Source organism: Strigops habroptila, chromosome 1 (genome assembly GCF_004027225.2).
Source record: "Strigops habroptila isolate Jane chromosome 1, bStrHab1.2.pri, whole genome shotgun sequence".
Taxonomy (NCBI): domain Eukaryota; kingdom Metazoa; phylum Chordata; class Aves; order Psittaciformes; family Psittacidae; genus Strigops; species Strigops habroptila.
In genome coordinates, this window is record NC_044277.2 from 133,790,465 (window position 1) to 133,811,914 (window position 21,450).

Consider the following 21,450-nt stretch of genomic DNA (forward strand, 5'->3'; position numbering starts at 1 on the left):
TGGTCAAGGTCACTACATGCCTTTTCTTAGGCTGTAGAAGATCTGTCATGTGTTTGAGAACAAGAAATTTGTTGTTCTGCTATGCTTACATGTGCTTACATGTGTTCTCTTGTTCTGCTACGCTTACATGTGCTTGCTTTTGGCATAAAATGAAGCCTTCCTGCCCTGAAGCCATTAAGTTTTAAATTTATGCAATGATGAAAAGAAAAACCAACCCCCACATGCTGGAATGTGGCATTTTATCATAGCAGTAGCAAAGACCTAGGGAGTGAGAGCCAGGAAAACCTCCTTTCAGGGATTAAGGGAACTAAGAAGGTTCAACAGGTCATCCAGAACAGCATTTCTGCCATATGCTTTCTGCCCCCAATATGCTTTTCCTCTTGATGAAGTTTAATTAATCTGGTGCTGCATAGTGTAAAGGATGTATGCAAAGGGTAGGGAAAATGTGTGTAATCACTGTATGTTGATGTGTGCCTGTGCTAGTAACACAGTGCTGATACAAACATATACAGCAGGTGTCTTATGCACTTTCCTCCTCATAATGAAGAACACACCTTTGTTTCACACAAAAAGAAAGGAGATAAGACATTCATCAAAGAACAAGCTTATAATTGTAGAAGAGGAAAACTGCTTCCCCTTCTTGCTATGAAAGAGGAGTTGGTTGGTTTTATATGAGTCTTTTGGTTTTATAATATCACCATCATGAGAGGTCACGTCTACATTAACCTGTTTCCCCCCAGCTCTTGGGCAGGGAGCCGGATCTGTGTTGTAAATTACGTAGTTATTGGCAGCAAGAACATTTCAGAAGTACGAAACAAGTTTGGCTTTCTATGGGCACAGAAAGCACAGCATGATTGCCAACAACTGAAAGATAGATTAGCTTGCCTTACTGCTCAAACAAGTTATCTTGTTTATAGCAAAGGCACTTGTTTGCTTTATATAGATTAGGGTAAATCGAATTAGTGTGTTTCCTCTGGTGTCGATCTTGAGCTCATGTTGTGGTTTCTATATGCAGGGGTTCCAGTGCTGCCTCAGAGAACTGAGATTTCAGAGTTTTTTCTCTCCTCTAATGCAGTGGCCACCAGATAGTGATTGCTCAGTGTGGTATTTTTAAGTGAAGTGTGCCAACTTTGGATCAGATATGCATGCATAGAGATCTAGCCTATGAAAATCCACTTGGGATCTTGTGTTTGCAATAAGTGTGTCCTAAGATTGCTCTAATCTATGCTTCCCCCCTCTAATGCGGTTAAAACCTTAAGGGAGGAAGGAACTTTGCAAGCAGAGTTATCATTGATGTATAAAGTGTTATAGCGCTTTTTCTCTTGGGCAAGTATATGATGCCTTTGCAAATTTCAAATTATAAATCCTAATAAACCCCAGAGCTGGGTGACTTAAATCCTACGGGTGTTGTTGGCCTCAGCTGAGCCTCGGTCAAAGCGTGTAACTTGATCTTAAAAAATTCCTAGGTTTCACCCTTTGCCAAAACTCTCTATCTAATGTTAACATTGCTTGGTAAAGGTTGTGGAGGCTAGGGATAGATGAGTCACATGGATAAAGGGAGTATAACTCTTATTTCAGTACTACTTATTGTAGTAAGCAGTTGAGGTGATAAAAGTATCACCCTATACCTTCCCTATACAGCTCCTTAGTCTGTCGTGCTGCCACTGTCTGTGGTCCTGGGTGAATATAAAGCATGCTGGTGTGGACAGTAGCAAAGCCAGATCCTGTCTGCGGTGTTGTAGCAGGACTGATCTCAACCTGGGCAACGCTGCTTGCAGGACAGAGAAAGGAGAGAGTGGAGGTGAACTGCACGTGAAGGCTGCTCTTTGCTGTTTGGAAGCCGTTTCTTGCAGGACTCTGACTGAACTCAAGCTCCAATTCACATTCTTTGTTAAGCATACCTTCTGATTAGTAAAATAAATCTGTCTACTCTTTGTAGATTTCCTTGTAAATATCATCTGCAATTTTGGTTCCTCACCAGGTTTATCGAATGAGTAAGCTATTGCTTACCCACAGAGAAACAGAGCATGGAGTTGGGGAATACCTTTCTTCAGTGGGCTGTGTGAGAGAGCTTGGTGCTTTCAAGTTAATAACCTCCCCTGCTGAAATTCAATTCAGTTCAGATCTTCAGCTTAGGCACGCCTCACGTGGGATCACTGGCCACAGGCAGGATTGCCACTAACTCTGGAAGAGGTTGTATGTATCCGCTCTTGGCTTGGGGATCAAAGGCAGCTTCGTCATTAAAAAGAAAAATGCTGACTGCCTCCACTGACTTGCCTGGTATTCGTTATGTGCTCCGTGAAATGGCTTTGATCATTTTTCTTCACAAAGCTAAGATTTTCTTCATATTTAAACATTCACTTCCTTAATTGTGCTGAGTAACTCTATTTCATCTTCCTCGAGGTATGACACATTTGTATTCATGCAATCACTAGTGACGCTGCATCGTACCATATACCATAGTTAGCTCTCCCCATTTTCCTGTATGTGATCATCCACTCTTATTTGTTTGTTGTGCTCTGAATTCTTTTCAGTTTATCCCAAGATGCCCAGAGCCAGCACCAAGCAGTAAATTTCAGCATTCACATAAAACTTTACATTACTCTTGTTTCTAATAATTTGGAATTCCTTAACAAACTTGGGGGTAGAGCTCAAGAAAATGTGAAAGAGCATTAGGTTTTATAGCTTGAATCAGATGTATGTGATACTGCTTATAATAGGTCTTTCTTTTGGGAGTTCAACTTAAGAAATCTGACCTTGGAGGGTGGAAGACACGTAAACTTTCAGTTGATATCAAGCTCTGGAAATAAGGTCATATGTTCTCAGAGATGAAGGAAGTAATTGAAAACTTCACACTTGGATAAACATCTGGTTTTAAAAAGCTTTTGTTTATCAGGTTTTTCCTTCTTTTTAGTCTCTGGGTATAGTCCAAGTTCTGATGGTATAAAATTAGAAGTCTGGCTTTTGTGGAGGTGGACCTAAAAAGGTTTGTGTTGCCTTCAGGGCAATGGTCTGCCCACTGTTGCTGACTGTAGCTGCTTTCAGAGACCAAGTGTTAGTTTACATGGATGACCAAGTCTCACCCAGTTCTGGCTACACTTTTCACCCCAGATGCTTCAGGGACTGGTTAGTTCATTCTCTTTAGATTTTGCATAATTATATTTGTGTGGTTTGACCTTCTTTCTCACGTCTCTCTTCCCTTCTCCCCGATTTTCTTCATTAAGCAATCTTGCTTTTGTCATACCTTTTTGGAATTGAATAATGTGCTTGCAGCAGAAAAGTTTGGTGAGGCTGCAGGAATGGAAATCAGTGTCCCCTCTCTCCTCTGTTGGTGTTCGCGCAATGCTGCAGAGCCTACATGGTGCAGTGTTCCCTGCCAGGTACGCTGCAGTACCGGTGCCTCTGCATTCAGTCCTTCTGCACTGAAATAAGTAAGTGATCACAGGGAATGACTGGGTAGGACAGAAATGAAAGGTGTGGCAGAATGATCATGAAGAGATACCACAGTGTGGTATCTGTGTTTACATAAATTCATTGGTTGGCTGAGTCTGGCCTGATAATCACCCCAGGGGTCAGATTGAGGAGCAGCTAGTTTGCTGGGGCTGGGAAGTGCAAGCAGAGGAGGGAAACTCCCGTGAGCAATGAATGACTTGAATGAGTGTGTCTGAGCATCGGCCTGAATTATTGAACTTTTGCCTCTCGCTCATCACAATCTCATCTCTGCCCTTCGTCCTTCCACTGTGTCCCCTTCAAAAATGCCTGACTGCTGATCCGTTATGTTCTCCGTGCCTTGGCTGGTCACTGGCATAAAGTCATTTGCAAGCAAATCCCTCAGACAGCAGGATGCTTTTCCAATGCTGCTAGCACTGCCCTAACAGTTGTGATTGAAATGAGAGTGGATTTTATGGGATCCATGCAAGAAAAATCATTTGGGAGAGGATCACTGTGTTAAAGCTGGTTCCAGCTGTTGCTCTAGTGTCCCTCAAACAAGTGCTTTAAAGAGTGATACCATTGTTGAAGCGCTAAATCTGTTAACTTCATTACTGTTAGGGGCTTTTGGTATTGATTCCTGCTGTTAATATGCCCATAATCAGAGTTAAATTGCAATATGGGCATTTTTTAGAAGCTGATCTCTAGGTGAGAAGATGGAGGAAGATGTCTCTCAGAGGAGAGGCATAAATTGTCACACACTCTTGACTGCCTTTCTGCTGTCCCTCATGGATACAGACTGGATTTTCATCCTGACAAATTGTTTTGCTACAGAATTAAGGCTGGAAAATGTTTTCTATTGCCTGGGATTGCCCTTCCCAAAGTACTGGGTAGCCTTAGGAGGCTGTATGGAAAAAGCAGGCAGCAGTTTCAGGTGCAGATTTCTTATGTCAAGATAACCCTTTAACTATTACTTCTGTTTGTTGTATGAGAAAAAAGAGGGAAAGTTTTCAAGTTTGGTCTGTGTAAGATAATTCTTTGACTGAATGCTTTTCCCTACTGGAAACCTGGTGGTGACTGGCAGCATGGAACACATGGCTGTGTGCACTGAACTTAGTCATGTAATCAGTTGTTAAGAGCTGGATTGTGAGATTTAGTGTGGGTGCCCAATAACTGAGATTGCAGGTGCTCTGGGATCTTGAAAATGAGCATTTCCTCAATTTGTGACATGGAGAATTCCATAGCCTTAATTCCCGAGGGAAATCCTCATCTGTTGGACATTGGTCTGTCTGGGCCAGTATGAAACATTTGTGTTGTATAGCTGAGGATCTCAGTGCATAAGCCAGGGTTTTTTTTGGCACAGTCCGTGGCAGTTCAGCAGCCTTCTTTCTAAACTGGAAATAAGATCTCTTGATGTGGTCCAATGTTTTGGCTGTTAGGTGCATCCTCTAACTGGAAACTATGACTTTCCTTGTACCTGGAAGGCAGGTGTTTGCAGTCACAGTTGCACAAGGGGAAGGTGCTGTCTTCTGGCCAACAGCTGCTATGTGGACAACCAGGAGCAGGCTGGGTTTTAGCAAAGGTGCGAAGCTGATGGCATTGATAGACTTACATCAGCTCTGGCAACTGGGAAAGGACATATACTGGATTTGCTCTTGCTTTTTGCAAGACACCATCACTGTCTTGGTCCTATTTGAGCTGAGTTTTCAGCAGCTCTTGTCCAGCTATCAGTTGTTGATACAGCACTGGGCAGAGCCTGTGGTCCTTCTGCCTTTGGGTGCTGGGAGATAAAGCGGTAGGTGGTGGTATGGTGAGCACATGGCACAGCTTACTTTGCCCAGGGTGGGATGAAAAGATGGATATTGTTTATTCTTGCCATGAGATGTCTCTGACTGTCAGAGCAGCCACTCTGGGACTCTCTTGTGATTCTGCACAGAAAAGCAGGAATCTTCCCCTGCTCTGCCACCTGCAGCCAAGTCTTGGGTTTTGTCTGTGATATTGCAGTATGGATGTGATGAAGGCGTTCATTTCTCCTTCACATTGAGCAGATGTTGCCATAACATGGAAATTTCAGAATTTTGTCCTATCCACACTTAAAACCTGAATTAAGGTCAAAGAAGTCCAAAGACTATCTGTTGCATAAGTTTTTATGAAGACTTGTGTTGAAGCTCAAGAGATTAGTAAGCAGAAAGTATTACATAATTCTAGTGGAAAGCAAGCAATAATAAAATCCTAGGTGTCTGGCCTTTGTACCTTGTAGAAATGCAACTGGAACTGGCATCTCTTAATTGCAGCCTGTTTTCCAGGTCATCAGTTTGACTTGTTGAGTATGCTGTTCTCCCAGATGGTTTGGCTTTGTGGATGTCGAACATGATCTGCATGTCTTCAAATGTTTTTTCTGTCTTCAGGCTTGGCACTTTGGAATGAATGCTGTCTGGAGCCTGAGTTGTGTAACATTGAGGTTTGAATTATGTCCAAAATTCAACTATGTTATCGAGAAATGTCAAGTTTGCTCAGTGATAGCTGCATCCAGACTTCCTGAAGTGTAATGGTGGAAGTAGGCAGATCTTTCAGGCTGTGGAAATTTCAGCAGAAATACTGAATCCTTAGCAGGCACAGCTTAAATATCTGTTTCTGTAGTGGACAATATAAAATCTTCCAGGTACTGCAGGTACTGTAAGTTTCACACAGGAATGCAGTATGTATTAGGACCTTAACCTGTGCCTGTGAAGTTGTCTGGAATCTCTTCATTTTCTTTTATGGCTGATACCTTAAGCTACTGCTCACTTTTATTGTGCTTTGCATTTTATTGTGTTTTTTTCCATACCTATCTTTCCCCAGCAAGGTCAGTTTTTACTGTTAATGGCTCTGCGCCTCCAAAATGAGCTGTGGAAATACGAGCTATATTTTTTCCTGTCTGTGCACCACCACTATAAATGGGCTTAGTAAATTCTCCAAAGTTGGGTTGGTGCTAGTACCAATAAGACCTTGGAAGGTTCAGCTTTAACTTTCTGTATCAGGTGAGGTCTGAATGTTCAGTTCCAAAAATTGCAGTATTCTCAGGACAGTTTACAGGGAGAGAATAAAAATGAATAAACCCAAGACTTGTGTCCATGGAAGTGTCCTTTTGCTGCTTTGATTTTTGTTGTTGGTTATTTGAGGTTTTTTAGTTCCTTCCCTTTTCTCTGTGCTTGTCTGCCAGTGTGAAGCCCCTGTAGTTGAAGATTGTATCCCTGTTGCACTGCCCATGATTTGTCAGCCACACACTATTTTTAGCTGGTTGTTTAGGATAACCTTGCCATGGCCGCTGACTCAGTGTCAGTGAGTACCAGGTGGTTAGTGCATCTTCTGTCAGAAAGAACCTTGCTGGGATCTTTTTAAATTGGTTTTCGTTTATTAAAAAAAAAAAAAAAATGTATTTTTATTAGTGTAACATTTCTGTTCTGGAAACATAAGCTCTCCTAGTTAACAGTTGCTTGTCATAGACTTTTTAACACATATCTGAGAAAGAAGAGCTAGGTTCTGCAAAGGAAGACAGGTAATTGCTGCTTCTCCCTCAAAAAAAAAAAAAAAGGACCCAGTGCCAAAAAAACCCAACCAACCAAAAACCTCAACAAAATATATTGACTCATAACATATTTTTAACCAGCCTCCAAAGTGATGGAGGCAGAGTGCTTTGTATGTTGGCTAATTGATTGCACAGCCTTTGATTGATGGGATGCAATTTGGTTTAGCATCAGCTGCAATTGTAAGCTGTAGGACCATGGCTGAAATGATTCATGTGCAGCAGCAGGATCTCCAGACTGAATTAGAGGCTTGTATTGACTGTGGCGCTGTGCATTAGTTAAGGGATCGGTTCTGTGCCATTGAGTGTCTGAAGCAATTAACTGCTTCTCTCTGCTGAACAATCACCTCCTTTTTATGTGAGTTCCTCTATATCAGTAGTGACTTTTAGGATAATTTCTTTATTTTGGTGGCAAGACAAATAAAAATCAGTCTTGTTTTCTTTATTTCTTAATTCTCATTCTTGCGATCTTTTTCCTCTTCATATAAAATGAAGAAGTATTGAGAATACTTTGGCTTTTACAATGTTTTTACATTCTTCTACGAAATAATGGACGAGCTCTGGAAGGGTGTGGAAAAGGATTTGTTTAATTTGTTTTCCAGCCACCCCTAAGGTTCAGCAAACTATAGAACAGGTTGGCCCAGCTACAGTGGTATTGCTTGTTTAAAAAACTAACCAAATAAAAACCCCAAACCATACTCCTACTATTAGCCTGTGGCTTTAGGGCTTTCAAACCTTAAACTGAGTTGGGCTTGGTTTCAGCAGTAGCCTGAGGAATTGGCCCCTGGGTGGTAAGGAGCAGTCACTCCTCCAACATGGAGTGGGAGCTTCGGCGTCTCACTCCATTGATCCTGGCCAGGGAAACTTGTAGCTCAGTAATGAAAGCTGCTTTCCTCCAGTGGTGTTGCTGTCTCATTTCTTCTTAAGTTAATGAGCTTGTAGTTTTTAATTACACATAAATGGTGTCTGTTGTGCCTCGTTTGTTTCTATCTTTTCATAATGCTGTAGTACTTCAAAAAGAAGAAAACAAAAGGGGTAATTTACTTCTAAAGTCAGGCAGCAGGGTGGGCAAAAGTATACCAGAACTCTTGGTTTTGGGCTAGTCTGGTGTTTTGGTTATTCTCTGGGGAGCTATCCAGAAGTGCAAGTCATTAATTTGAGACTACTTTTTATGTGGGCAGCACGGGAGTTTCAAGAGCTGTTGAGAACTGTTTAATTGAAAGATGGTGTTCAGAAATCAATGCATCCACCTCTGTCCCCTCCTTCCCTTGATTTTTAGGAGTTTCTTGCCCATTGTTTTTCAAGACCATGCGGCTAGCCCTTCCCACAAGGAAGGCAAGACAGCTGGGGTGGCTTTTGGTAAGACTGGAGAGGTAGGTTGAGGAGCGATGGAAGGAATTGAGGGGTGGTGAACTGAAAAGGTGGGTTTGGAAGAGAGAGTATGTCAGTGATGCATGTTAGCAGAACTACTGAAAATGACATATGGCATCTTGGAAACATACTGCTGTGGTCCAGCTGCCTGCAGAAAGGACATGTAGCTGCCAGCAAGCAGGAGCTGTGGCGTACAGCATCCAGGCCTGTCCACAGATCTTTACTACTTCAGAGGGTTTAATTTTGCAAGGGGAACTGGGAACCTTTGGGGCCTTACTTGCAGTGAATCCCAAATGAGAGAGGTGGTGGAATTGCACGAAGAGGAGTAACTGAGAAATGCAGTTTTGTTTTTCAGGCTGGCAGCCTCGATGGTTTCTTCTCTGTGGTGGCATCCTGTCCTATTATGACTCTCAGGAAGATGCCTGGAAGGGTTGTAAGGGAAGCATCCAAATGGCCGTGTGTGAAATTCAAGGTAACTAAGATACAGTAACACTCAGCCGCATGAAGTTTTTCCAGTAATGTTGCACTCAAAATGAGATTTCAAGTCCCAAGAGCTATTTTGTGGCTTGATTTCTTTGGTATGTATTTGTATTGGTATATATATTAATCTATATACCAGTTTTTGTAGTATTTTGAAAATGTTAGAGAGCTGCAAGCCTCTAATATAATGGGTGTTCTGCAGGTGGGTCACTGTGTTTCATGAGCCACGGTGGAACATCATACAGCTTCAAATGACTCTTCATAAGCACAAAGCTAAAGCTAGAAATATGAATAGTAAACTAGTACTGGGTCTGCTCACTCAGAGCATGTTTGCCACATGTGTAAGGTACAGTTATGGGCTGGAAACCTGAAAGAGAGGCTTGCCAGAGAGGACTCCCTTTCCATAAAGACTCCCAGATTTTACTCCCTTTCGTAGCCTTTTATCCCACAGCTGTACATGTGTGTGTCCTGTCTGTTCCCCAACTCAGAAGAGAAGTCATAAAATGGAAACAGGGGAAGTTTCGGCCTGCATGTTTCCTCTCTTTCGTTACTACTTGGCCTGCCACTTAACATATCTGTTAGGATATTCAGTTGGGCTGGAAAGGGGTGAGAGACTGGTCTGAAATCTATGTTGCTTCCAGTTCATCCTGCAGATAACACACGAATGGACCTGATCATTCCAGGGGAACAATACTTCTATTTGAAGGCAAGAAATGCAGTTGAAAGGCAAAAGTGGCTTGTTGCACTAGGAACTGCCAAAGCCTGTCTGACTGACAGCAGGACACAGAAGGAAAAAGGCAAGAATACACTTTGTGATTGATTTTAAATATGCATACTCGTATTTGGAAACTGAAATGCCATCATGGTTAGGCTATGAACATTAATTCACTTACCTCCTTGCTTTCATCAACAATCTCACTTTCACCCCAGTGAAAAACCCTCTTGCTTACAAGTATGATGTTATTCATGAGTCATTGTGAGACTTCTTGGCTTAACCTTGTGTAACCTCGGCACAGTGACTATGCAGAAGATGGGAAAATGTTGAATTATTGTTAATATATCAGTGATCCTGAGTAAATGCAGGGGCAGAAGATACTTCCTTTACCTGAGGTGAGGAATCACTTCACCTCTTAGCCTTATGTGCATCTTCACCAGGCTTTGCATCTACCAGTTCAAACTGAGTCAGAACTGAGCAGAAGATGCTACTTGTAAGGTCCTGCACAAAGTGGAGATCTGATGTACAGTGCCTAGAAGCAGGGCAAAGCTTATGCAGCTATAACTGATATACAGTAGCACAGGGTGAAAAGCTACTTACGTATTTGCAGAACTAAACCATGTTAGTATTATTAACAGACAAATTAATTTGTTTTGTAACTCCGGGACTCCAATGTAAAAAAATACTTCTGAAAAATCTCAGATTGACTGTTAGTCATATCTGGATTAATCTGCTCAGTTCTGCACTCTCCAGTACAAGAAACATATGGACATACTGGAGTGAATCCAGCAAAGGGCCACTAAGATGATTAAAGGAAATATCTGCTGGAAGAGCATAAGAAAAATGGAGCCAGACTCCTAGTGAATGGATGAGAAGAAATGGACATAAATTTAAATACAAGCAACTCCACTGAGACATAAGCCAATATGTTTATGTTGTGAGGATGAGGGAGCATTGAAACAGGGTGCACAGAGAGGTTGTGGAGTCTCCATCCTTGGCAGTGTTCAAAACCTGACTAGACCTGAGCAGTGCTCTGGCTGACCCTGCTTTGTCCAGGGAAGTAGCACGAGCTGGTCTCCAGAGATCCCTTCCAACCTCAACTATTTTAAGATTCAAATATATATATTAAATTAATCCCTGTGTGTTGGACTGGATGTGTCTTTTTCATCCAGTGTTTTCTACCCAGAACAGTTTAATTGTTTGCCCCTTAAACTACTTAGTGAAAACAAAAAATAGGACATGTAGGGATTTTATCCTATTAAATGGCTTATTAAGGTCAAGTGTTGTGTACTTGCTTTTTCTGTGTCCTAAGTCTAGGAGCATATCTTATTCACTGTTCTTATCTATGATGGCAAATAATAAAACAATATTTTATCTGTCAGGAGCATAATTTATGGCAAATCCAGCTCATCTTTATGAGTTGATAGAAAATGTTTTGAAATAAGGAAGCACTGGCTGAATTAGATTGGATAATACTATTTCAGCAGCTTTCCAAAATCATATACTGCAGGATGAATACAATAAATCTAATTCTTCTTTTATTTCACTTTTTAGAGTTCACTGAAAACACAGAAGCCTTGAAAACCAAAATGTCTGAACTTAGACTGTACTGTAACCTCCTTGTTCAGCAAGTGCATAAAACGAAGGAAGCCAGCATTTCTGGTGTATCAGAACCAGAGGTACAGCTCTAGTTTGGTGTAGATCACATCTGTAAACTCTTGAGCATTGTGAACTCTTCTGGTTAGCCAATGTAGTATTCACTCACAGTTACTTAATATTGCACCCTCCCTGATTAGCCTCACTTACGTTAAAGTTTCAAACCTTGCAAATCTTCCTGACCAAAGCAGCCTCATTTAAGTGAGGTCTCCTAATGATAGTCATCTACCCGTTGCTTTGAGAAAGATGTGAAGGAGGATGCACATCACTTGCTAGAAAAGCTGGTGTGAAGTTCCAGGATGCCTTCGCCTGGAGGAATGGGTCCTCAGGTGCAGGACAGGCAAGCACAACATCTGAAGGTTAATCATTTGTGTGTCCAAACCGTCTCTGTAAGGATATCTGATAAGCTGTTTATGGTGAATTAACAGCCAGTGCAGAAGCATGATGTAGTGTGTGACTAAAAGTCATTGTTAGAACTTGCAGCTCACAGGTATTTGACAATGAACAAGTAATGTGGTGTTTATTCTGCTCATAGTTCATGCTTCTGGAGGAAAACTCACTTTCCCTGATCTTGCTGGTATTTCACTGGAAAGATTTATTGCTAAAAGCATTTCAGCATCAATAACTGCAGTTTGCAGTGATGAAGAGTATTGTAGCAATGTGATGCTTCATGCTGCCTGTTTTTCAATTGCAGTAATTTTTTGTTCATGGGATTTTTGAAATTATTGTCTGCAGAACATTCTGTATTTAATTTGTTTGCTTTTCATTTCTCATGTCAGTGATGTCTTGTGGAATGTCATTGTTGAATACATCACAGTTTAGTATTTAATACACTTTTAACACCAGAGATAAGCAACCAAAAGACATTGCTTTTAAAATGCAAGCATACCGAGCTTGCTGTGGTAAGAGACTGACAAGAGTGGTAATGCTGTGAGGGGGCATAGCCCCAGTAATACGTGATGTCAGTTCTCTGAGCAGCTGACACATTGCATTTTAATTCACGTTAAACAGAAATCATGACTGTAACAGTTGGGGGTTTGTAGATGTTAGTTGCTCCAAATGTATCTTCTGTGGTGAGTCCATTTATTCCAATTGGTTTCTTCCCACAGAGTGAGATTGATATGGGAGCTCTGTTAAAATCAACCTGTGACACCTTCCTGAAGACTCTTGAAGAATGTATGCAGATTGCAAATACTGCCTTCACTTCTGAGTTACTGCATCAGACTCCACCTGGATCCCCACATTTAGCAGTTCTCAGAACGAACAAGGTAATGGCCAGTATCATCTTCTCTCAGCCTTGGGAGGGATGCTAAAGCCCCCTTTTGCAGAAGTAGGGAATGTGGTTTTATTATATTATAGCTAGTAATCCTCCACTGGACATACTTGGCTATTTCTTGTGGTTGACAAGTGAGGTAGGGCCCTTTCTTAATGCAGTGACCAATCTCTTAAGTTTTAACGATAGGGGGAAGTTATTAAACATTAACTTCCTGAGCCTGCTCCAGCTGCAGACAGTGGCATTTCGAAATACCTTGGCTGTATGGCAAGTTGGTCCACAGTAGCAGCTCACAGCAGTTATTACGTCTAAGCTACTGCAACATTGGATCTGTGGTAATGTGCCAACAGGAACTGATGAGCTTATCTTTTGAGCTATCTTATCATAGAGCTTATAAGCCCTATCAAGGGCACTTTCTTGAATCCTGGGTCCACAACTTATGTACGCAAAACTGGAGCATCTCTGGCAACAGCAGATTAAGGTGTATGTAGGAAAGTAGATGTGTCCCTGCATCTGAGAAGTGTTTTAATGGTGTAATAATGTAGCACCTCTTTTGTGTTTGTCTGTATACTGCCTCCTGGTCAGAGAATTAGGGAGCATATGCTTAGTTTTTCAGCTTTTTTGCTGACTCCAACCTGTGCTTAGTAAAACGTGAAGTTTGAGAAGCATGATACAGTTTTCTTGCTTTAAAGAATATTCTTTGTCCCCACTTATCTTACAGATAAAGCACTCTGTTTTGTCCGGTCATACCCCAACGGAAAGGTATAATAAAATTCTTTACTGTTAATCTCTTTCTAACCTGTTTTTGTGAAGTGTCTCTTATTTCCATATTTTTACTATAATATTGCTACTATTGGACGCAGGCAGAATTGCATACTTGGAAGCTGACACAACAAAAGGGAGCTGGTTCACTGCATGTCTCTCCTTTATCAGCCCTTTCCCCTTTATTTTCCTCAGACATCCACTCGGTGACTTACTGGTCAGTCACCAGCCAGCTCTCTCCCACTTCAGTACTCTGTCCTGCATCTCTGGTTCCACTTCATAAGATCGTAAAATCATTGATGGAGAGCAGGCTATGATTTGTGGAATAGATGGCAAGGGGATATGTTTTAAAGTACCAATCAGGGGATATTATTTTAGTTACAAAACCTGCCTGTGATTTTCTTTTTTGTAATCAATTGTATTATTTTTTTAATATGTCTTTTTTTAATAAGGTTCACTGGAAATATATTCAAACTCTGCAAGCTGAGGTTGAATCATTAATCCTACTTGCTGCAAAGAGCTGCCTGGTTCCTTTTATTATTTTAGACAAGTTCTTTTGCTCAGAGCAGCCTGTGACAGCCTATAATTTGTCTGCTATTTTTCTCTTACTGTTGTTTGTGTGTTTTCACAGGAAGAAGCTTACCAAGCAATGTTTTATACACTAACCATTATTCTTCCTCTTTCTTCAGGCAGATGGAATTGAACCCCTGTGAAAATGGCTCTATAAAAGTAGAAATTAACCATCAAGAGCAAACCCTTATTAAAAGTCTGGAATGTTTAAACCTGGAAACAAATGAAGGGAGCAGTGGTGTTTCTACTGACAATCACATAGCAGAGGATTTGGCAGGTAAATACATGCATCAGCTTTTATCCAGGATTATTACTTTTTTAAGTGTAAATGGAGGGTGATGTAGGCTGCTTCTGAGAGTGCTGATACCTTGCTTCCCAGGAGAGGGAATGTCAGTGTGTTTTAGTCTGATATCTGCCCTTTGGAAGCCTTCTCATAACCACAAAGCTGAAGCCCTTGTTCATAGCTAACTTGGGACTGAATGGGGGAGGAAACCAAAAAGTCTTTTTTTGGCAAGTGGAGGCTCCTCTAGATGCTGATTGACGTGTGTAACAACACAGTCTGGCAGAGCTTGGGCTCTTCTTGCGCTGTAGACAGACACATTATTCTCAGAGGCCCTCCACTGGGAATGCTGGCACCTCTGCTAGTATGTAGAGCTGCAGTGTCAAAAGGGGGACATTAAAGCTTTGTGTGCCTGTCTGTGAGGGGTTGACCTTGTAGTAGCACTTGATTGCTATAACAAATCATTACAGAAAATTAACCCTTTTTCTGCAAGTAAGAGTTTACTAGAAAGGACCTTATTTCTTCCATTACTTTAGCAATAGCATGAAACTTAGATTTGTGTGTGACTTCGGTAAAAGGCTGTTGAAGTGATTGACTATAAAGTTCCATCCAAACTAGCTATATTTTTAAGGGCTGCTGAACTTAATTTTGGTAAATCTATACAAGTAACACATGATTTCTGCTAGTCCTGTTGAATGGACTGTATCATTCGTGAACAGTAGCTTTCTCTGCCTGGCTGTTATTCCAATATATACTATGCAGTCAGTGAATAAGCTGAAGTTTTTAAGCCCAAGTTAATGAACATGGTAATTTTGCTCTTACATGGGTTCTCTCTTGGGTTTTTTTTCCCCATTTCTGTGGCTGGTGTAGTGTAGTAAGTCCCTGCAGAGTAATATGCATGTGTCACCGCTTAGCGTAACACCTCCACAATACAGTGCTCAAGCAAGGGGATCAAACTAATTCAAATCAGATTGTTGGTATGTAATCATCAGTGGCATTTGAAAATCTTCCTTTGCTGGAGAGACAGGTTCCCTGAGAAATCTTGGATGCTAGTTTGACAGTGGCAGCAAGATGTGCTATAGCCATGGCTTGTATGCTGCAGATGCTGTGAATATATAATTTTTGCTTCTTCACTTGTTCTGTGCACTTCTTCATGAGGTCAGAAGGTCTTGCCATGCAAGGGATATGAAAGACTTTGTCTTCCTTTGGAGATGCTTGTGCAATGCTTTGTTCATTTGGAATGGGTGTGCTTGACCCCAGAGAAGAGATAAAATAGACCACAGTGTGGAAAGGGCATTTGATTCTTTTTCTGAGAAACTTTAAACATACTCACACAAATCGGGGAGAACATACCAGCCTTTGATGTCATAGCAGTATCCATCTAAGCAGCCAGTTTTCTTAGTTATCAGAAGGAGCAAACAAGTCACTGTTACTCTTTTGCTTTTGAAAACACACTGTGCCACTTTATCAGCACTGGGGAAGTTAGAACCATGTGAGAAATAATCTTTCGAGGAGATGGGTCAGCTCCCTGCTGCACCCAATCACTTCTTCAATCCTCTTCTCTCATAAGGCTGTTCTTGCTGAAGATGTGTGGGCTCACCTACATTGGAGCGGGGTGCTTGGCCTGTTTCATTAAAAGAAATGGAGGGCACTGGTTGAAATGTGGTCTGAGCACCCAATGAACCTGTGGTGAGGGTCATAGTGCTGGCAGGGAACGCTTTTAAACGTGCATGATCCAGATACCCAAGTGCCTTCCATCAAATAGAAAGCATCTCAATGAATAGGAATAACAATATGGATATGTAGCTGTTTTCTCTTTCTATGTTTTTTCTTCTGTTTCCTGTAAATGTAAGGCATTAAGGAAGATGGAAAGAGCAAGCTGCAAGCTGTAGAAACCTCTGGTGCCCACAAGTTGCTGCAGTTGGAAATGAATTCTTTAAGTGGATTGACTCTGTGTGAGGAAGACAGAAATGAAAATGATTCGCCTACCTTCTTCAGTGTCATGAGCAATAGGTAGTACAGATTTCAATTTAAAAGATTATTGAAACTTTGTTAAGCCCTTGACTCATTTTTAAGACTCTTCTGTCTGTAAAGCTGTATTTGCTGAGATTATTTAACAAGGCTGCATACAGTACAGTAATTAAAGAAGATATCCTTTGTAGAATTAGCTGTGCAGAGTAGAGTGGGAGGTTTTTTCCATGTTTGTAATTACATGCCTTGCTTGCACACCACTGAATGTGTATTTTCTGCAGTCGTTTTCTTTAACCTACTGAAACAAAAGCCATGTTGGTTTTGTTTCACTAGGTTTTGTTTTCACTAGGTTTTATTTGGTTTTTTATATAACTATAAATTTTACCTCTATGAAAATGAAGTGGGCATGAAATGTAATTCTGCCTTTAGAAGTTGCACAAAAGGAGTTGTTACGGTAACAGTCTTTTCTGCTTGCCCTGGACATCAGATTCAGTGATATTGAACTTCGGGAGGAGGAGGGCATTCCAACAGAAGAGTTTCTGGAGTCATGTTATGCAATTGTGCCTGTTCTTGGTAAGCAGCTCTTTCTTTTCTTCTGACTCCCATTGGCTGCTGCCAGCTGCGAGAAAAGGTAGAGCAGTTGGTTGGAAGGATTAATTTCTCTGCCAAAGTGATACAGTAGAAACAGTTCCTATCAGCAGAATCAATTTGACTGATAGCTGGAGATGTTTCTTACTCCTTCCCTTTATAGAGGATCCACTCTCATTTAGAACAGACCAATGTGTAGGCTGTCTGGAAATCTATGGGTCTATCTGGAACAGCAATTTCTTCCCCTCAAAAGAGCGGTGCAGATGACTTGCACGTCCAGTACAGCTGACAGCGCACCATCAGCTGTACTAGCTGTATGATTTTTTGAAAGACTTCTATCTCCAGCTAGTGCAGCCCCCCACCTGCTTGGTCCTTGCATCTAACAGTGGATGGGAGGTCCTTGTGAGCATGCACCCTTTTAGAAGACTTCTGAAGTGTAGGTTGGTGTATTTAGCATTTGTACCAACATTGGTTCTACACCAAAGAAAGAACTTCGATTGTTCATTTAGTATTCTCCTGCCATTTAGAAGGATTAAGACAGTAAATGAAATTAATTGTTACTAAGACATGAGGACTGGAAAAAGACACAATTTTAAAATATGGATTTTTTTTTTTTTTTTTTTCCTAGACAAGTTGGGACCAACTGTTTTTGCTCCTGTTAAAATGGATTTTGTAGGTAACATCAAGGTAAAAGCTTATTTCTAGCACTGATTTTTTTTTTTTTTTTTTTTTTTTTTATTAACAAAGTATCTATTTTGGTCACTAAAGCTCAAGAATCTTTGTAGGAGTCAATACTGGAAGGCTGTTTAATGTTTGATAACGCTACCATCTGTCAGATCAAAATGCCGAAAAGCCCCTAATTCTGTTCTTACAGTACATGCGGTGTTTGATAAATCCAGTTGTTGTGTGCAAGCTTATAACACACTTGATTGACTGCCATATAAAACATCTGTTACACCTAAAGAATATGGCTCTGATTCTGTGCTGAATAGATTGTAAGTCATGATGAGGTGGTAGCAATATTGACTTTAGACTGTAAAACAAACAGAGGAGGGGAGGGGGGAACCCTTTCCTCAACCAGGGAGGAGGAAGTTAGTGCGTTAAGAAGCAGCTCCTCAGCAGCCTCAGTTCTTGTTCTGGAAGTTCTTCCAGCTCCAAGTCTGAAAAGGTTTGAAGTGCTGCTTGTGAGAGAACTTGTATTCATAGCGAGACTTCATGGCTTTTCTTTAAAGGGAAAAAAAAAAAAAAAAGGCAAAACATATCTTCTGAGTGGATGATAAGGAGCATTGCGCATGTTCGGATTTTTTTTGGTGCAAAGACACATATTCGCTTATCTTACTGAAGGTAGCCACTGAAAGACAGAAAATAGCAAGAGAGGAGAACACTATTTGAAAACCTAAAACCTTGAATATTTATTGTCAAGTGATAGGCAGCTACTCCTTTAATGTAGAAGAGGAATCTGTTTATGTGCCCCTTATATATTTTTCTCTCTTGTTTTTGTGAGGAGTTGTGTATAACAAACTTAGGAATAAATTAAAAAAGCTTAAGCATGCCAATGACTGCTAAGTGTAATCGAGAATTTGCAGCTAGCAGTTGTCAGAAGGTAGTCTTGTTTGTAGTTAAGGCATGGGGCAACGGGTACTTTGCTTGGAGAGCAGGTTGACTTAACTGCTGTCCACTGGTGTAGAGGATGTCATGTGAACACACAGCATTTTTGTCAGACAGAAATGGTAGGTTCCATGTAAATCTTTGACTGAGATGGGTTTTTTGGTGGTGTTACCCAGATGGCTAGCTAGATGTGTCTGGGGGGTGCCCTGGGAAGGCATGCCCAGCATGGCAGGCAGTCGTGCCGTGGGTAGTGTGTGACATGGTTGGGGATCTATGGTGTGCCTTTGCAGGGAAGAGTTCTGGTAAATAGGTGGTATTTATAGGACAGTTCACTGTTTTGTCTTAAAAACCTAAAACTTTGGCTCTTGGTTTTTTTCTCCAGAAAATAAACCAGAAATTTATAACCAACAAAGAAGAGTTCGATACCCTTCAGAAGATAGTGCTCCATGAAGTGAGTGCAGGTGTAGCACAAGTTAGAAACTCTGCTACGGAGGCTCTCCTGTGGCTGAAAAGGTAACAGCCTCGTATCTACTTACACTATGAACTGCTAAGGTGCAGTGAGGGACCTTTCACCAGTGCAAGCTTATGTATGTGGAGCAAATCAGTTACTTTCCGCAGGCTTCACCAATTCAAACTGGCTAGGTTCAAGATTAATGTGTCATCTGTGGTTGTATCACTGCAACTTTGCCAAAAGGCCTGCAAAAGCGATGGCAGGCAACCTTTTTTCCCATAAAAGTGAAGTTATAGTGAGTGACTGATCTTTCTGGGTCAGAACATCAGGCAGGTGATTTCAGGCTGCAGCAGCAATGTTTTCTCGGAGTGTTTTTCTTTGGCTGGGAGAGAAGCTGGAGGTTTTGGCTGCATTTTTTTAATCCAGATTGAAAATGGCACCTTAATTCTGAGTTTTATTTCACTTCTGAGTTGTATTGTAACTTTGGGGGCTTTGTTATACTTTGGGTTACTTCGTTATAAACGTGGTTTCTTTTTATTTCATGGGTTCATCCTGACAGAGGCTTAAAGTTCTTGAAAGGGTTTTTGACAGAAGTGAAGAATGGGGAAAAGAATATCCAAACAGCTCTGAGTAAGTGCTAGTTGCTTTGTTCTTTGTGTGCTTCTGAATTTACATACTTGCCTGCTTTCCTTCTCCTTTAGAACCTGTTTGCTTTTCTGTAGTGACTAATGATGCAAGTAATCTCCAAGACATAACTTTTTTGAAAACGACAGTTTTGAAAATGGCCACCTTCAAGCGGATTGCTAGATAACTGGTCAATGTTGATTTAGTAGCAGATAAAAATTCCTTTAACTGGCATACTTTTGACAAGGGAAAAAAGTATTCATTATGTTTTCTCCACAAGTTTGCAGCAAGAGTGCTCTGGAATTTATGGCTGCTGTTGTGTTATTTTTTTAGTTCCTTGTGAGATTGGCCTTTACTCTTAGATATCACCTCTTTGCCAGTATGGCTGTGAACTGCGTGTGTCGATTAGAAGGGAGTTTGTAATAGAAGAGAAGGAATTTTTTCCAAGTACACAATTTCTGACACTTACCGAATTAGTAGTAGTGCCCACAGCAAGTATAAAACAAAGTACAAACCCGCCTTAGACTTGACGTGGTTATCCCTGAGTAAGCAGCAAAATGCAGAGGTAATTCTTTAAAGTGAGCTCAGGGGAAGTGTGATACAATGTCAGATACTTAAAAATTCAACTGAAGCACAAGAATATGAAATTACAACTGTAACAAACTAAGAATGGGAAAATATGGCTCAGAGATGTTTGGCTTTGTATATAAGAAGTTTTGTGTGTCAAGATGGAGCTGCCTAGGAACATAACAAGGGTCTTCATCAAAGGCTACACTCCGGGCATTCGCAAGAGAGATCCTGAGGGTGATTTTAATAAAGGCCTGGTGCTTTCTGTTCCAGTGATCCTCAAAACTGGACCTTCAGGTGTGAAGGTAAAGTTCTTGGTTAATGCCTGAGCTAACCACTTTGTTCGAGGCTGGCTAACATCAGCTTTCAGGATTGTTTAACCCCATATAATATGTTCTCAGACTTGCACTGAACTGAGATCTAACAGTAGAAGAGGTGTTAACCATGAAGCACAGGTAGTCAAATAAAAATTACATTTGCCTTCCTGTCTGTTAGAACACTTGCTGAGGATGAGTCGAAGGAGATTTGACAGCAGAGCTGAGACCCCAGTGTGAAAATCCTGCATCTGTCATCTCCATTCAGTTATAACTGTGGTGCTCAGAAACAGCCATTATTTGCATCCAGTGACAAGAATATATCATATAATAGTCATTTTTAAGCTCTAAGTTCTCTTTGTGATGCAAACTTAAAACTGTCATACATCTATCTCTTGATTTATTTCTTTATTTACTTTTCCTTTAAGACAATGCTTATGGAAAGACATTACGGCAGCACCATGGTTGGGTTGTCCGTGGGGTCTTTGCAGTAAGTATTTATCTTGCTTGCTGATGAAGGTGGGGGTCTTGTTCATGTGATCTTATGTTGAATGTAATTGATAAACTGTGTTAAAGTTCTAAGCATTATAATTAATAGATGCCTTTGTCAGACCTAATCCTCATGGTGAGGATTGTGGTTATCACTAAATTTAGTATTGGGCTTTCAGGGTGGAACCTGCTTTCTGGTGCCAAACCAGATCACGCTTGCATGCATACTTTGTTCATTATGTGTTTTTCAGCACAGTCTTTCAGGGCTGTTAAATTAAGAAATTTGAGATTGCTTTTTTTGAGGATTGATCTGTCTTTGGATGTGAGCATTCAAGAAGGTTTAGTGCAAAATGTGTCAGGAGTTGAAGTGGGATGTATCAGCTAGAGGAAATGGTTTATTTTTTTGTCCAGTCTGGCAGCTCCCCCTCGTGTTTATCACTGGAAATTATCACTGAAATTGCAAAAGACAAAAGGAAAGCTTCGTCCCCACAGTCATGACAGAGACTTCGACTGGGAGAAACAGTAATGTTGGGGAGAGCTTTCTGAAGAGCATTTTGAGAATGGGACTTTAGTGCAGTAGTGTGTGTTACTTGGTTAGGAGTTCCCCTAACAAACTGCACTTTCTTTGGGGTTTGTATTTAATTAATTTCTAATGTATGTTATTTATCAGTACAAAATATGATATACAGACACTCCCTAAAAATCAGGCCTCCCTGAAGATGACTTCGACTGGGGAT

General features: G+C 40.9%; 1 protein-coding gene across 5 annotated transcripts in view; it reads left to right on the forward strand.

The window, feature by feature from the left end:
• PLEKHA8 (pleckstrin homology domain containing A8) overlaps window positions 1–21,450 on the forward strand; it is a 29,556-nt gene that overhangs the window by 2,020 nt on the left and 6,086 nt on the right. For 3 of the 5 annotated variants that reach the window (XM_030485120.1, XM_030486881.1, XM_030487748.1), the window contains 12 exons: window positions 8,721–8,837; window positions 9,487–9,642; window positions 11,115–11,239; window positions 12,326–12,484; window positions 13,211–13,251; window positions 13,941–14,098; window positions 15,955–16,114; window positions 16,560–16,645; window positions 17,289–17,347; window positions 18,651–18,781; window positions 19,279–19,349; window positions 20,653–20,714. In XM_030485120.1, the coding sequence (XP_030340980.1) occupies window positions 8,721–8,837; window positions 9,487–9,642; window positions 11,115–11,239; window positions 12,326–12,484; window positions 13,211–13,251; window positions 13,941–14,098; window positions 15,955–16,114; window positions 16,560–16,645; window positions 17,289–17,347; window positions 18,651–18,781; window positions 19,279–19,349; window positions 20,653–20,714 (1,325 nt within the window). Of the gene's footprint in view, window positions 1–8,720; window positions 8,838–9,486; window positions 9,643–11,114; window positions 11,240–12,325; window positions 12,485–13,210; window positions 13,252–13,940; window positions 14,099–15,954; window positions 16,115–16,559; window positions 16,646–17,288; window positions 17,348–18,650; window positions 18,782–19,278; window positions 19,350–20,652; window positions 20,715–21,124; window positions 21,257–21,450 lie in introns of those variants that run through there. The other 2 variants (XM_030485968.1, XM_030488614.1) reach the window with 2 other exon arrangements.